At 42.2% G+C, this 16,152-nt stretch overlaps 1 protein-coding gene across 2 annotated transcripts in view; it reads left to right on the plus strand.

The window, feature by feature from the left end:
• The window catches only part of FILIP1 (filamin A interacting protein 1), a 58,443-nt gene extending 44,487 nt beyond the window's left edge, over window positions 1-13,956 (plus strand). Inside the window, exons 4-5 of one of the 2 annotated variants that reach the window (XM_075707986.1) lie at window positions 3,825-6,630; window positions 13,750-13,956. In XM_075707986.1, the coding sequence (XP_075564101.1) occupies window positions 3,825-6,630; window positions 13,750-13,956 (3,013 nt within the window). The remainder of the gene's footprint in view (window positions 1-3,824; window positions 6,631-13,749) is intronic. The other variant, XM_075707987.1, reaches the window with a different exon arrangement.
• Window positions 13,957-16,152: the final 2,196 nt, after the last annotated feature.

Genomic DNA, 16,152 nt, shown 5'->3' on the forward strand with positions numbered 1-16,152 from the left:
GCATTGTCCGGGCGTGTTTGTTTTTAACTGAGGTGGTTAACAGTTTGCACATATTCGTACCTAAGGGTTTGCTACTTTATTTATCCAATATTTATCCAATGCAGTATAGCAAGAGGGAGTGTGATTGTCTTGAGTGCTGGACAGCTGTAGGGCACCTGTTTTTCAAATACTTTGGGGAGGACAGATAGCAAGGAGTGGGAGAGGCCACCTGGACCTTCATGGTAGCAGAAGACCACATATTCAGAGGATGACTCGGGCTGCATATTTTGACATGATACGTGTGGTAACCTGTGGAGAAAGAGGTTCTGCACAGACCTCAGCAGTGCTGTCCACAGAGGAGCAGGTGGTGCAGTCCCCCTCTCCCCAGGGAACTTGAGCAGATCTGCCTGCTTCTCTGCTGCGGTCCGGATGCCGAGCCCCCGAGACTCTTACTGATGGATGCAGATTATCCAGTTGTATCCAAATACTTCTCCCCATCTCTAAAAAAACCAAACCAAGACAGCAAATGCCATGACTGCACTGGGGATACCAAACTGTTGGCTTGTGTTGGCTGTATCTAGCCCCACATTTCATTATTGAAGGTTTTGGTTTTTTTCTTTTCCCTTTTGCTTATTTTGACCCTGAATGCAGGTGCTTTCAACCTCTCAACAATCCAGAGTGCAGTTGCTCTGGATAACACACTGCAGACACACGTGCTGTGAGTCTCTGAGGTGCTTTTAGTGTTGCATCGGAGCCCATGCAGGTCTGCGTTACTCGGCAAATGTTAGCAGCAGCAGTCAGGTGAGAAGCATGACTAAATCAGTTGTACGGGTCAAGAGGGGACAACATCACCTTGCAATCCTGCTGAAATTCCAGTTTAACCACTGAGGTATGAGTGTTGTACAGAAGATAGAAAAGCAGGAACAAGCTTAAACTCAGCTTTATTTTAGAAGTAACGCTGAAAAGTTGTGGATTTCATTTATTACCTTGGCAACTGCAGAGATTTGGATGTTGCTTTCCCCTCCATCCCTCAGAGAACCAGATTTTAGAAGCAGTTTTCCTGGACATGGAAAGCAGAAGTATTGTCAAGTATCTTGTGTGAAAGTTCACTTGTCAAATCTTAGGCAGTCTAGTTTCACCATGGAAAAACTGAGGGAGGATAAAATGCTGCACGGTGCTTCCTACCTTGTTCGGCATGGACTTGTTAGCAAATTCACCTGGCTGTATTGGCAGTTACAGTGCTTTATTTTTGCTGTTCCCAGAAGGGTCAGGCCAGTTATTCCCCACTGCTAACACTCCTGCTAGGTACAGCAAGGCAGTGACAGTGCTAATGTGCTTTCTTCTCCTGTTGCTCAGTCATTTCTTTGTCTTAGTTTAACAGGTATTTGGGTTTTTGTCAGCAAGGGGCTTTCTCAGCAGTATTCCCAAGTGGATGCTCAGGTGATCTTGGGGCCAGTGAATTGTTTTGCGCTCTGCTTAGCAGCCTGGCTGGTGTGTACTGCCTGTAGCAACTGCTAGGTGAAAATCACAGGTGCCCTTTATGAACAGTCTAGGAATTCAAAGTCATAGGCAGTTTTCTGAGCATCTCTAGATAGGCTTTCAAGTGGCAAGATTGTTAAAAAGAAACCAAAATGCTGTTTTTTGAATGTATAGGGGTCACCTTAAAATTTTCTTGTGGGACAACGGTGGCTGGAAGCGTTCTCTGTTTTTAAGATCTCATATTCTCATATATATGTTCATGACTTCGGGGGCTGGGTCATTTAGAGCACCACCAGGTTAGGGCACACTGTTCTGTCACAGCAAATAATATTTTGTGGAAGGACGCATACTGTTTCTTTAAAAATGTAGCCTGGTGGAGACGAGGGAGAGTTCTTGGCAGAAACTTTTGCATAAAGCGTTGTGATAGAGCAGACAGGGAATATATTGCATGCTAATAAAGTTCCTTCTTCAGTGTGAAAAGTGCGTGCGTTGTGAGTGGCAGCGGGTCTTTTTTTACCTTTTGACATTCTAACTTGACCCATAATGAGGCATCCACCAGCATGCCTTTTCAGTCCTTTCCAAAGAGCTGCCAAAACTAAAGAGATTTTTTTTAAGAATAATCTGTGACCCAGTAAGGTTGGCTGTAGGGTTTGTTTGTTTTTCTCTCACCCACTGGTTCCTACTATTCTCTTACTCCCACATCCTATCCGACTCTTGTTTTCAAATGTATTCTTCAGCCTTCTCCTTCCCTACCTACTGCATCCTGTGTTCTGCTTTCTGATTTCCTTCTCTTTTCTTATAGCTTTTCTTTCCAGTTCCTGTACATTCTGGTCCCCGAGGAATGAGGAGTGAAACATTAACAGTTGCTGGAGGACCAAGTTAATATGGCTGTTGTTATGAGTTTAGAGTTCAGGTGAGGGCTCCGGGAGACATCCTTTGTGTACAACACTGTGCCCTGGAGCTCTCTGCACCATTTCATTGCTGGGGCAGCAGAGAGGAATGTATATCTGAGCTTCACCCACCACCATCTACAATCCAGCATTTAAGATAAATATACTGATAAAAGTTGATCTTTGCTAAGATATGGATGTTCCAGTTATACTTAACAGGTGGTAAATTGCTCTGCTATTATCACTTCACTGCATGTCTCAGTTACAGAGAAGTTGAAAAGCTTCAGACATAGGGTAAAGCGAAGCAGGTGGATTTGAATCATCACATGTGCCTTGATAGGGGCTATGGGAGTTGCAGGTACTTCGACAATGGTTTGGAAAACATGTAATCTCACAGTAAATTCAGCATGCATACGTGTGTCTTCTTTTCTAAGTTGTATAGCAGCTTTTACAATAAGGCTTTTACATTAGTAGGGGATATATCCCTGTCCTGTCTCTACCTCTTTGTCAGTTGAGGATCACCATCCTCCTAAATCTGTGCTTAGAATATGTGCAGGCGCTTCCTGTGCTGATGTCAACGTACCCGGAACATAAATCACAGATATAAAATACTTACATTACTAATAATTTATCCATTGAAATGTTGCATGGGTAAGGCTGGAAAATGTAGGTCTTTATTATCCTTCTGAGGATACACGTAATTTGCGTATTGTGAACTTTTATATTGTGTGAAAATACAGCTTTACAGACTACGTAAAGAAGAGCATTTTGCAGCTGAGGTTAGCTGTAGCCAAAGGTTTGATTAGTCTGACCCTTGCAGTCCACAAAATCTACTATTGTAAATGGAAATGTGCCTGGAAGAAGAAAATTTTTAACATAATAGTCACTGTGCTGGTAAATTTATCTTCCTGCCAATTTCTTTTGCACACAGTTGTGTGCTAATGTAATCTTCTGTCCTGCTGGTTTATTTTTAACCAGGATTGATCCATTTATGTATGATAGCATATAGCAATTAGTTTTCTTTTTTTATCTTATTTTACACATTTTTGTGTATGCAAGACATAAGGAGGAATCTACCTTGTAGAACAAGTTTGGTATAAATGGATTGCTGAGTAGATATACGTGTCCTGTTGGGATATTCCATACTTTTACCAACATCATCCTAACAGAGAAATAAATGTAAAGGAATTAAAACCTGATGTATTTGTTATTTATACTTGTATAAAATTTCACTGCTTTTTGGATTTCTAGATGATTTTATATAGTTTTCAGTTAACTTTTGTAATTTAAAATATTTGGTTTGGGAATGTAACTGTAGTAGGTAGTTATTTCTTGAAAGACTACCTAGGTTATTAAGGAAAAAAAATTGATAAAATGAAGGTGATTTAAAAAATGGAGAAATACACCTATATATGTGTGTGTGTGTATTTATATATTTGTATTTTGGTTTAATGCATCTCTTCTAACTTGTTTCAGGTTGAAGAAACTTCTTGAGCAGGAGAAGATCTATCAAGCCCGGAAGGAGAAGGAACATACAAAAAGACTCAATAAACTAAGAGAAGAACTAGTCAAGCTCAAATCATTTGCACTCATGCTGGTGGATGAAAGACAAATGCATATTGAACAACTTGGACAACAAAGCCAGAAAATACAGGACTTAAACCAAAAACTAAAGGAAGAAGAAGAAAAGCTTAAAATTATTAGTGCAAAAACAAAAGAAGATGGACAAAAACTGATGAAGTTAGAGGCAGAACTTGAACACAAAACATCATCATTTTCTCAAGAACATGAGGAGATGACTGCTAAACTGGCTAATCAAGAGTCACACAATAGACAGCTAAGGCTTAAGTTAGTGGGGTTGACTCGCAGAATAGAGGAGCTAGAAGAAACTAACAAAAATCTTCAAAAAGCTGAGGAGGAACTTCAAGAACTAAGAGATAAAATAGCGAAAGGGGAATGTGGAAACTCTAGCTTAATGGCAGAAGTAGAAAACCTCCGCAAGCGTGTGCTTGAAATGGAGGGGAAAGATGAAGAGATCACAAAAACTGAATCCCAGTGTAAAGAGCTGAAAAACAAACTGCAAGAGGAAGAGCATCATAGCAAAGAGTTGAAACTTGAAGTGGAAAAATTGCAGAAAAGAATGTCAGAACTAGAGAAGCTGGAAGAGGCTTTCAGTAAAAGTAAGTCTGAATGCACCCAGCTGCACTTAAACTTGGAGAAAGAAAAGAATTTGACTAAGGATTTGATAAATGAGTTGGAAGTGGTAAAGACTCGAGTGAAGGACCTTGAGGCATCAGAAACCAAGTTGGAAAAGGCTGAAATAAGCTTAAAAGATGACCTTACGAAGCTGAAGTCATTTACTGTAATGTTGGTTGATGAACGAAAAAATATGATGGAAAAAATAAAACAGGAGGAAAAAAAGGTTGAGGGTCTAAACAAGAATTTTAAAGTTGAACAAGGGAAAGTTATGGATGTAACAGAGAAACTGATAGAAGAAAGTAAGAAATTTTTGAAACTGAAATCTGAAATGGAGGAAAAAGTGTCTAGTTTGACAAAGGAAAGGGATGAGTTAATTGGCAGACTGAGAAGTGAAGAAGAAAAATCCTCTGAACTGACCTGTAGAGTTGACCTGTTAAAGAAAAGAATTGATGGTATGGAGGAAGTAGAAAGAGAAATTACAAGAGGTCGAACCAGGAAAGGACCAGAGCATGGTTGTCATGAGGACAACAAGATTAAAGAACTTACCGTTGAAATTGAAAGACTGAAAAAACGTCTCAAACAATTGGAAGTGGTTGAAGGTGATTTGATGAAGACAGAAGATGAATATGATCAGCTAGAGCAGAAATTTAGGACTGAGCAAGATAAAGCTAACTTTCTTTCTCAACAGCTGGAGGAGATGAAACTCCAGATTGCCAAAACCAAAGCAATAGAAAAAGGTGAAGCAGTGAGCCAGGAGGCAGAGCTGAGGCACAGGTTTCGTCTGGAAGAGGCCAAAAGCAGAGATTTGAAAGCAGAAGTTCAAGCTCTTAAGGAAAAAATCCATGAGCTGATGAACAAAGAAGACCAGCTTTCTCAGCTCCAAGTTGATTATTCGGTTCTGCAGCAAAGGTTTATGGAAGAAGAAAATAAAAACAAGAGCATGGGGCAGGAAGTTCTGAACCTAACAAGAGAGTTGGAGCTTTCTAAGCGTTACAGTCGTGCTCTGAGGCCCAGCATAAATGGACGAAGAATGGTCGATGTTCCCGTGACATCCACTGGCGTGCAAACAGACGCTGTAAGCAGTGAAGCAGCAGAAGAAGAAACTCCAGCAGTTTTTATAAGGAAATCCTTCCAGGAGGAGAATCACATCATGAGCAATCTGCGCCAGGTAGGACTGAAAAAACCCATGGAGCGTTCTTCAGTGCTCGAGAGATATCCTCCAGCAGCGAATGAACTTGCAATGAGGAAATCTTGGATACCATGGATGAGAAAGAGGGAAACTGGGGCTCAGGCAGCTCCTGATAAAGGAGCCCGAACCCATGGTAGTCCAGTGCATCCCGGGGAGGTTGTCCTTTCACCAAAGCAGGGGCAACCTCTTCATATTCGGGTGACACCAGACCATGAGAACAGCACAGCTACTTTGGAGATAACCAGTCCAACCTCAGAGGAATTTTTTTCAAGTACCACTGTCATTCCTACTTTGGGAAATCAGAAGCCACGAATAACCATCATTCCCTCTCCAAATGTTATGCCACAAAAAGCAAAAGGCAGTGAAAGTCCCATGGGCCCAGATCGTTCCATGTCTCCAGTCACTATAACAACATTCTCCAGGGAAAAGTCCCCAGAGGGAGGGAGAGCACCCTTCGCTGACAGACCTGCATCGCCAATTCAGATTATGACAGTGTCAACATCCGCAGCACCGGCAGAAATCTCTGTCTCTCCACAATCACAAGATATGACCATGGGAAGGGCTGTCTTTAAGGTAACACCAGAAAAACAAACCGTCCCGACTCCAATCCGCAAGTACAATGCCAACGCCAACATTATTACGACAGAAGACAACAAAATCCACATCCACTTAGGGTCCCAGTTTAAACGCTCTCCCAGTGCTGCACCTGATGGTGCGAGTCCTGTGATAACAGTCAGACCTGTGAACATAGCAGCAGAGAAAGAAGTTGTGACCGGTACCGTCCTTCGATCGCCTCGGAACAACCTGTCGTCGCGACCTGCAGCAAGCAAGGTGACAAGTACTATCACTATAACGCCTGTTACAACGTCTTCCACCCGAGGAACACAATCAGTGGTAAGCAGTGTAGTCTTATGACATAGTCCTCATGGTAAGGAGAAGGGCGACCATAGTTCGGCTTTGAGACACCAGCAGAGAAAATGGGTAGGCTGAGGAGAAACTCTTGACTTCCCTACATTTGTTTCAGATACGAGCTTAACTATAAAACCAGAATTTGCCTGATTTATATATTTTTGTACCAGTGTTGGACGCTGGTATTACTTTTGGCATTATTTCCCAAAGGAGTAACTTTCAAAGGAAGTCCCTTCAAAGTTCCTTTAAAGTTATTTTCATAATGGCAATCCTGTAAAATTGCAAGTCGGAGACAGAGAGGGACAAAGAATGATGGAGATGACAGAGGAGGAAACTGTATTTTTATTTTTGGTGAGCGCCATTTCTGACTTTTGAAAATACTCATAATGATTTTTGGCCCAGCTGGCGGGTCTTTAGAGTCTGATCATGCAGGCTGGCATTGCTTTGGTATAATCCCATTATAGTTACAATTCAATTAATATCTGTTATAATGCTGAACTCCAAAGGAATAAATAGCCAGACACTTATAGCTTATAGCTCCTTGCTTATAGCTCCAAGCCTCTTTCAGCCAGTGAATAGTAAAGCTCTTTCTGTTCCTCTGAAATTTGCAGCGTCTGTACGTGCTGTATTACAGTAGTGCTTCCGCTAACATATTTTTTGCTGCTTTCTGTGCCTCTGCGGTGGTACCCCGGCTTCTTTTTCATACTTAAAGCAGTCTCTCACCTCTGTCTTTAACCATATTGGACAATATTTATTGATAGTCCTCCCCCCAGGTTTATTATTGGACACGGTTTTGCATTGCTTTAGTTGGAAATATCCTGGGAAAGAAGAATTTAACCAAAATAGAAAACCAGCAGTACTGTATTAGTCCAAAAGCTTATTTAGCTAGACAGAGCCTGCAGCAGATGCTTAGGGGAAGATTATTTTAAGTGGGTAAACACACAGTAATGTTTCCCTCAGCGTCTGTTCCCAGTTTTTGGCAATAGGTGGGTATTTCTTTCTGAACCAGGGCCTGTAGCCACATCTTTGTGTTTAATAGACCATGGCGGAGTTTTCTTCTATTTATTCTTCTAATTGCTTTTTGAACTCATTTATACTCTTGTTTCCACAACATCAGGGGGCAGTGAATTCAGTTGTGGGCTCTGGGAAAAATGCTCTTTTGTTTGATACCTTTTATGCAATACCTTCATTGGTTACAGCCTCTTTCTTGTATCTTGACAAATACTGAATAGTCATCCCCTGTTCATTTTTCCATGCTGCTCAGGAGTCTGCAGACCCCTACAACACGCCTCTTCCACCATCTCCTTCCGAGCTGAAATGTCAAAGTGTATTTAAGATAGACTTCCACACTTGTAGAGAGAGGCTGCCATTCCCATTTAAGCCCTCTGACTTAAAACTTGTATTCATCATATGGATCTATTTGGGATCGCACACGTATGCTTTCTCTCTCCCCACATATATAATGTACTGTAGACACAGTGTTTTCCTACATACTAGAGGCAACTGTTCATTTTTTAAAAAGTCTTGATTTAATTCATTTACAAACTCCTTTGTCTCTCAGAATCTTGGAAGACTTTTTTTTAAGAGTTTCTCATTCTTTTTTACTAGACGTCTGTCTCTACTGTGATGATGCACTGAACCGTGGCAGACAAAATTTTTTTATTTTGTTTTCATCTGGCTAAAAAGTGACTTCTTTCTTCACTTCATCCTCCCTGATTTGGAATATAGTTCAACCGTATGGTTTACTTTATCTTATGCTTTCCCTGGTTTTTTAAGGTTCCTAGTCACATGAACGGGGAACTTCTAACAAGACCAAATATGCCTTTTCTGCCCTAAACCCCTGAAAAAAATAGAAATTGTATATTCACCATCTGTTTTGCAAATGACTACTTTACAAACACATTTCAATACCCCTACTCAGAAAAAACAAGTTGTAGTTATTTGGTCAGTAACCCTAGAAGAAACCAGCATTGATACATTTTTGAGTGTTTACATTCATAAAATCAAAGATGACAAACTGATACAAAACTGCTTTCTTAGCCCACTGGTTTTAATATTTTTCTTAGCTCCCCTCATACAAGATGCTCTGTACAATGTACTAATGCAGTGCCAAGTGGCAAAGGGGAAAATAATCCTAAAGTTCCTAGCCTTCATCTGTTGCTATAACAAATTTGCAGTTACTGTTTTCATATTTGAAAATATTTTACTCTTCTTCCAATTTGAATTTATAGAGTTATCTTCAGCACTGCAGATGGAGTTAATTTTAAGGTGCACACATGGTACTTTTAAAGGTTCAGCCTGAGCTGTGGTGTCTTCCTGCATATATCAGTCCAAAACCAGAGACGTGGTTTCATGATGGATCATCATGATTTTTGAATCCCATGAATCCCATGGATTAAGGGGTGTTACGGTTGTGTTGATTTGCACTGACATACACCCTAGAGTAGCTAGAGATTTATGTTCCCCTGATCCAAGTCCTATTCTGAGTTTGCAACGGTTCTGATTTAGATAAAATGAGACCCTGATCCAAAGACACACACAGGCATCCGAAGGAGAAGTTGGGAAGTTTTTGAGCACTTAAGCCAAACCATCAAGGAAAAAAGGCACCAGTGACTGTGTCTCCACTGGCACCTGAACTTGCTGGACCCAAATGTTTTGGAGGCAGTTTGTGTTCTGCCTGCTGCCCAAGCCCAGGGCCGGCCCACGGAGCAGCTGGCCTCCTCACGCCAGCGCTGCCACCCAGCGTGGTCCAGTCCCACTGGGGTCTCCACCGCAGGACCTTTGGTGCATCCTGGATCCCAGTGCTGATGTGATGCAGACTGTTAGACCAGTTGGACTGAATTCAGCATTTAACCCAGAACCATTGCCACTTTGAATAAAAAAAAAGAACCAAATCCTAAGCTGGTAACTGCCTTTAATGTGATAGCCTATGGATTTGGGTAATTACCATAGAAGTGGAAAAACTGGGTTTTGATCCTCCTTAGCTTGATTAGAGTCAAACCCATGCCCAGGAAAATACATGGACTACCCTAGCAGACCTAGCAGATTTTTTTTTTTATTACAGATGGACCACAGCACAACCAAAAATTCAAGACTAGGAGACCAGAGGATATGCAGACCAAAATGAGCCTGAAACTGTAGCCTGTTGTTAGTCTTACCTTAGCACATTAGCCTAAGTCCCTGTTCCCAGGACAGTTCATATAGTTTACATTAAAGACCCCACAGAATGAAAACAAATATTCTTTGGGAAAAAAAAACAACTGTGGTGCCTATATCCTGTTTTTGATTTAAACATTACATTTGGCTGTGGGATTGCTGGTGAATTTGGATTTTCTTTGGCTACGAGGATGGGTGTCAGTGCTATAATCACTTCATCTGTGTGCTACCCACCTCCTACAAGACTGGCATGTAGTTCTGGCTGTTTACGCTGCCAGGGTACACAGTGAATCCGGTGACATGCAAATCTGCAGGGAGCAGAGGGAATCCCGGCTGCAGCAGAGCCAGCGTAGTGGCATGATACCAACCACACAGAGCGTCCTGTGACCGAGGCAGTGAGGCACAGCTGAAATGCTGTTGGGTGCCAGAGCTAACTGGGCACACGTTAAAGCAGTTATAAGGCTACTTTCATTTGGGCAGCATTTAGTTTGAGATCGGCATCTCAATTTAGGTCTTTGTAGGTGCTCCATATATGCTCTAAGCTTCTGTTAGAGTCACTAGAGATCCACGGGTCAGCTCGCTTGCCCGTACAGAGATGCACGGTGCTGTTTGCATGCCCTGTGGCAGTTGAGACATGTGCATGAGGCTGGTAGGTATAACAGAGACCTGTACCTTTCTGCAGTAGAAGCTGATGGGATACCTCAGATGGCACAAGATGCCTCAGTGCGGGCAACTGCGTCAGTCCCTAGTCATCCCCTTGTCAGCACTGAGCCCTGTATGCTGGCTCCGTGGGGACTGGAGGGTGATTCAGCTGAGACCCTGCTAGCTTCAGCGTGAGCTGGATTGCTCACTGGGCTCCACTGACAGTTAACTAGATCTCAAGTCCCACCCTTTCAGGATTCAGTTACCTAAACATACTTCTTCAGTGTCATTTTAAGCGCTGTCAAGTAGCCTACCTAACTTCCAGCTGCTTTATCAGAGGCTGCAGGTGTCCTTGGGTCCTCTGTCTTATCTAGCAGCCCTGTGCAGATGGCTTGAGTAGCCCAGGGCATCTCAAATTGCACTAGATACCTGTGTCATCCACTGAACTGAACCATTTCTGTCCAGGGCAAGCTGGTCCCTGATCTGACTGAGAACAAGTGCTGAAAAAGCACCTTTGTTATGAAAATACTCCAAAAGTAAATGTGTGCATGAAAGCACTCTTTTTGTGTGTCAATAAAATGCACTAAGCAGGATCTGTTATAAGCCACTAAAACATTTCTGTATGTTCAAATCGCTTTTCTTCCTTTAATGGGACTGTCCAACCTTACTGCAACCTCAGTGTCTGCAGTGAGCGCTGATTATTGACCTAACTAGCTTAGCAGCTGCATGTATTTATCTCACTCTCGGTAATATATTTACTAACCTCGCTCTGGCTCCCTGTGCAGTTCCAGCACCACGTACTGCCAGTTCAGAGCCAGCCAGTGTCGCTCTGCATCCCACGGGGCCGCGTCTTGGGCGCTCCATGCTGGCTGCATAAGAGTTGGTTTCTGGATGGAGCAGCATTCCTGTATCAACCAGAAAACAGCAGCCTACAGACAAACAGGGCTGGAAGGGAATTGCTTAGAGCTTGGTTCTTGGAAGAAATGACCAAGAGACAGACAGTCGTGTGGATTCTCTGCCACAGACACTACAGATGCATACCCGAGAGTGTCTTTTGCTTGCTTACGCCGTCACTCGGACTGCTTGCTGAAGAGACACCTTTGTGCCATTTCACTTAGCAAACACAAAATGCTTTTGCAGCTGTGTGTGAAGCGGGCATTAGCTTCCATATGATCAACATGTTAGTATGCCGTAAGGAATCCAACTAAGAAATTTAAAGGAAGTTAGAGTTCTTTTCAAAGTGCTTTTGACTGATTTAGGCTTGAAATGAGTAACTTGAAAGTGCCTAAATCCTTAGTTAATAATTTACATGTGAATAAAGCTGAAGAAATGCTTGAGATTCCAGCTACTTCATTTGATTGCCTCATGTTTACACACTGTGGAGCTCTTTCAGGGAGTACAAGATGTTTGTCATTTGGGTTCCCTGGGATGTTGACATATTTTCCAAGGCTGATGGAATGCATTTGCATGTTTTGCCCTACAGAATTGTATGGGCCTAACTTGTTTTGACATCTACATGTGAGTTCCATATTAGCCTTTAGACTGCTATTGTAAATGTTGCTTTTAGTTATTGAAAATGGCTTCCTTCCTGCCAGGCAGACAGCATTCAAGTTTTCCAATTGTGATTTTTTTTTGTGTACACATGGGGTTTTGAACTGTTCTTAGAAGATTAAGGAATGGTTTTCCTTTGAATACTCAGGATGCAGACAGAAGGCTCTGATGCTACTGTCTGGAAATCCTTTGAGAGAGAAAAATGCTCCTTCGTGGAGCATTTTTTAAGAGCATTTTTAAGTAAATGTGCAAATACATGTTGCAGTCGATGCAGTCCCCTAATCCAGTCCCCTAACTGCTATTTCAGCAGTTCTATTTTGCTTACATGTCATAAGTTACAGAATTCAGTCATTTAGCAGACGGGTCTAGCTAGGATTCCAGGATCTTATGAAAAGTGTTCTCTTTAGTGAGATAAAAGTCTTCATCCATTATCTAAACAGAAAAGAAGTCACATATGAAATTCAGCTGAGACACTGAAGTGGTCACCATTAACATTTGTGTCTGTATTGCATGCTGCAGAAGATAAAACACATTTTCATTTAAGAATTGTCATGGTTATAAGTATTTTTATTAGGTCATGGTCCATAAGGGGTAGCTTCCAGTTTTGGCCTTGCGGAATATGTGCAACGTTATCTGGCCAATGGAGATAGAAAATACCAGTTGGCCATTTTGAATCTTTTTGTCCTATCCAAGTGTTCCTTGTGCACTTACACAGTGGGATTCAGTTGCCTAAATGTATGTACTACTTGCCATTTTCAAAGATACAGGATAGCTGGCCTGGTCTCCAGCTGGTGCTCCAGCGGGGCACAGGTCCCTGGTAGGCATCGTGTTGGGTCTGCCAGCCCCATGCTTGGGTCCTCAACCAGATTCCATCCAGAAGAAAAAAACATTAAAAATTTCTCAAGGTTGTGGGGTTTTTTGTTTTTTTTTTTTTTTAATGCTGAAGTCCTCAAACTTGATAAGTGTGCTTGGTAGGCTGTTGTCCAGGGCAGCAGGCTGGTAGAGGTAGTAAAATGACCATGTCCACACTGCCTTGAGGTGTCCCTGGAAATCTGTGTTGCCTGTTTCACCCTTGCCAGAGTTCATCAAGTTGTGGCTAGGGCTTGGAGCCGGGGGAGCCCTCTCCCACATCGCTCCTCCCACAGCCACAGGAAAAAGAAATACAAATCTTTGCCCTGTCTCCCTCTCCCAGCCCTTCTTATTTTCTTCTGCCCCTGTACTTCCCAGTGCAGAAATAAGCGGCACCAGCATACTTTGAAAAGCAAAGTGCAGTTGTATCTATACTGCTGAGAAATGTTGCCCCAGCTCTGAAAATACGGCACTTACTCTGGGTTCAGCATTAGCCTCACTTGGCTCACTGTTTTGAGGGTCCTTGCTAGTCTCTGTGCACGAGGCTAATATTGTACCTGTCTGACAGCTAAGCCAGCTTTTCAGTAGCCTCTAAAGCCATCCTGCACTGTGTCGTGCTGTGGAATCAGAGTTTTGCAGGGATTCCCATCCTCATGACATCTTGATCCAAAAGACCAGACCTCAGCTCTGGGAAACTCGTTTGATCCTCACTTTGTACCTTTGGTCATTCTCTAGCAGTATGTTCTATGGCCAGGTTCCAAATGTGAACATTAATTTGCTAATAAGCATGATTTGGGACACTGTTGCTTGAGAGGTAAATGAAGAACCAGTGAAAAGTATGAGACGAGCATATATAAAAAAAAGTCCTCCGTTCACGTAATTTCTCTCTGTCTCTCTCTTTCGCAGACAGGACAGGATGGGTCATCCCCGAGACCTACACCCACCCGCATTCCTGTGTCAAAAGGTATGAAAGCAGGAAAGCCAGTAGTGGCAGCCCCAGGAGCAGGAAATGTGACAAAATTCGAGCCTCGTGCCGAGACTCAGTCTATGAAAATAGAACTGAAGAAATCTTCAGCCAGCAGCTCTGCCTCCCTGGGCGGGGGTCAGGGCTGATGGCGGTGGCTCAGGGGGTATGTTCTGCAGGTTTTACTGCTACCATGGAAGTCAGCCCCCTGTCTGTGTAGTTGCTCACATTTGCCTGCACTAATGGAGTCCTACAGCTGTTACTTACAACAAACTAATAAGTGTGTGCACTGACTACTTAAGTAACAACATCCTTTTGTTTTCTTACTGAAGTTAAAAACCCAAAAAGCCATCAAAAAGGCAGTTGTATGCCAGGAAGATTTTCAGCCTAGGAAGTGAAAATAGGGCAACTGCACCAGGTTATTAATCTAGCCCAGGATTTCTTAAGGATAGATTTGGTCACTTTTTAATAGATTGAAGGAAGTTTGGTCACTTTTACTAGATTGTCTTCCACCTTAATGGATCACTTTCCACCTTCGCTACTGCATGGGGCACTTTCCTTCCTGCCTGTGATCGCATTATTGAGATGCCACGTTGCCTAGGGAAGCAATGCCAGGAGACAGGGCACTTGAGGTCCTGTTTTAATGAAAGCTAGTACCTCGGGTGCTGGAGGGAGAGGAAGAGAGAAAGAATGGGCACTGCGTGACCAGCCTTCTCTCTAGGACTCTCCCATCCAAATCAGTGTTTCTCAGTGGTGAGCTGCTTTCTCAAGGCGGTTACAAAATTCAAGGGGGTAGGGAGGTTGCACAATATTCATCATCAGCAGTGCTAAGTAGCAGCGTATTTCTTCCAGAGGGGTTAACACCTGTAGACAGTACTTGCAACCAGGTCCCTGACTTACACTGGGTTACTGCCAGCTCAGGGGTCAGATGAAGGCAAGTAAAGCCAAAAGGTGTTTAGTCTTTAGAAGAAGCTTGAGAAACATTGATCTGTCTAAAATCAATACAGTCCATTTTTGCCTGCTCCAAAGACCACTAAAGGCTGTGAAGCAAGTCACTCCATTGACTTAGTTTTCAGTTATCCTGGTTGGATGAACTTGTGCTATATTTAAACCTTAGTTGCCAGGCATCCTTATGTCTTAGAAGGGAAGTCAGCACAGACTGCTGGTGGCAGAAATTGCTATCTAAAGGCACAGCTCAGGTACAGACAGTGAAAGAGATAGGGTTTGGTATGGAAGTTACTCTCAATTCTCAGTTGTTTGAAATATCTTGTCATATACAGACCGCCTCATAATACCATGGCAAGTCATTGTTTTTCCTTCCCTCTTTGTGATTTCCTCATTTATATGTTTGCATTTTTAAGCATGTTTTAAGGAATTGTTCCAGCATGGAAATGGTGTGGGTGCCAATGACTGTTACGATTGTTTATTTAATATCAGTAAAGTTATTAAAGGGCATTTCCATTAAGTGATCAATTTCCACAGAAGAAAGTCACAACCAAAAGCAATGAAGCCGAGCAGACTGATAAATGATGGTTTTAAAGCTTGTATAATACCTCAACCACCACAGCAAGTTGTAAAGTACCCAGTGGTTAGGAACAGCTTTCAGAAGGCAAGGCAGGAAGACAACCAATAAATAATAAATACGATTCACAGAAAAGAAAATGCACCAGTGGGTGAAATATTAAATGGCTTTCTGTCTGGGAGAAGAGATTCAATGGAAGAATCTGCCACAGAAGGTCAGCAAAATTATATCCAGTCCAAGCAATGTTTAGTCTTCAGTCTGCACTTCGCATTGCTCTCCAATTTAAGATCCAGATATGGCCATTATCCCAGCATAAAGCTGGCATTTTATTATTCACATGAAGGGCATTTTGTCTGTGGTGTAAAAGCTGCTGCCACGTCAGAAAAGAAGCAGGTTTCAATTTTTACATGTGTAGCACCTGCAATACCTGTTAATCTTAAGGTTCTGGTTCCTATGACATCTGAAAATCAGATCCGTATTAGTAGCATTTTTCATAACACTCAATTCCCAGTATTTCAGATAAAACTAGGAAACTGGAATTAGCAAGCAATGTGAGTTACTATGCCAGAAATATATCAGATCCTCTCAACTAATTGTTACTGCTTAAAAGCCTCAATTTGTCAATAAATTGTTGCCGAGATCTTACTGTTCTTGTTTTAACATAGACTTTTTAGAAGATGTTTGAAGAAAACACATTATTAAGAGCTTTTTGCTGGATACTCACTCTAAGTACTGGCGCTGAAGCAAGTCTTCAGGTCAAAACAGTCACTTAAATAATATTGCAAACATGTGCCCCAGGCTAATGTGGCTTGATACGGTGATG

The sequence above is a fragment of the Pelecanus crispus genome, chromosome 3 (assembly GCF_030463565.1).
Source record: "Pelecanus crispus isolate bPelCri1 chromosome 3, bPelCri1.pri, whole genome shotgun sequence".
NCBI classification, from domain to species: Eukaryota; Metazoa; Chordata; class Aves; order Pelecaniformes; family Pelecanidae; genus Pelecanus; species Pelecanus crispus.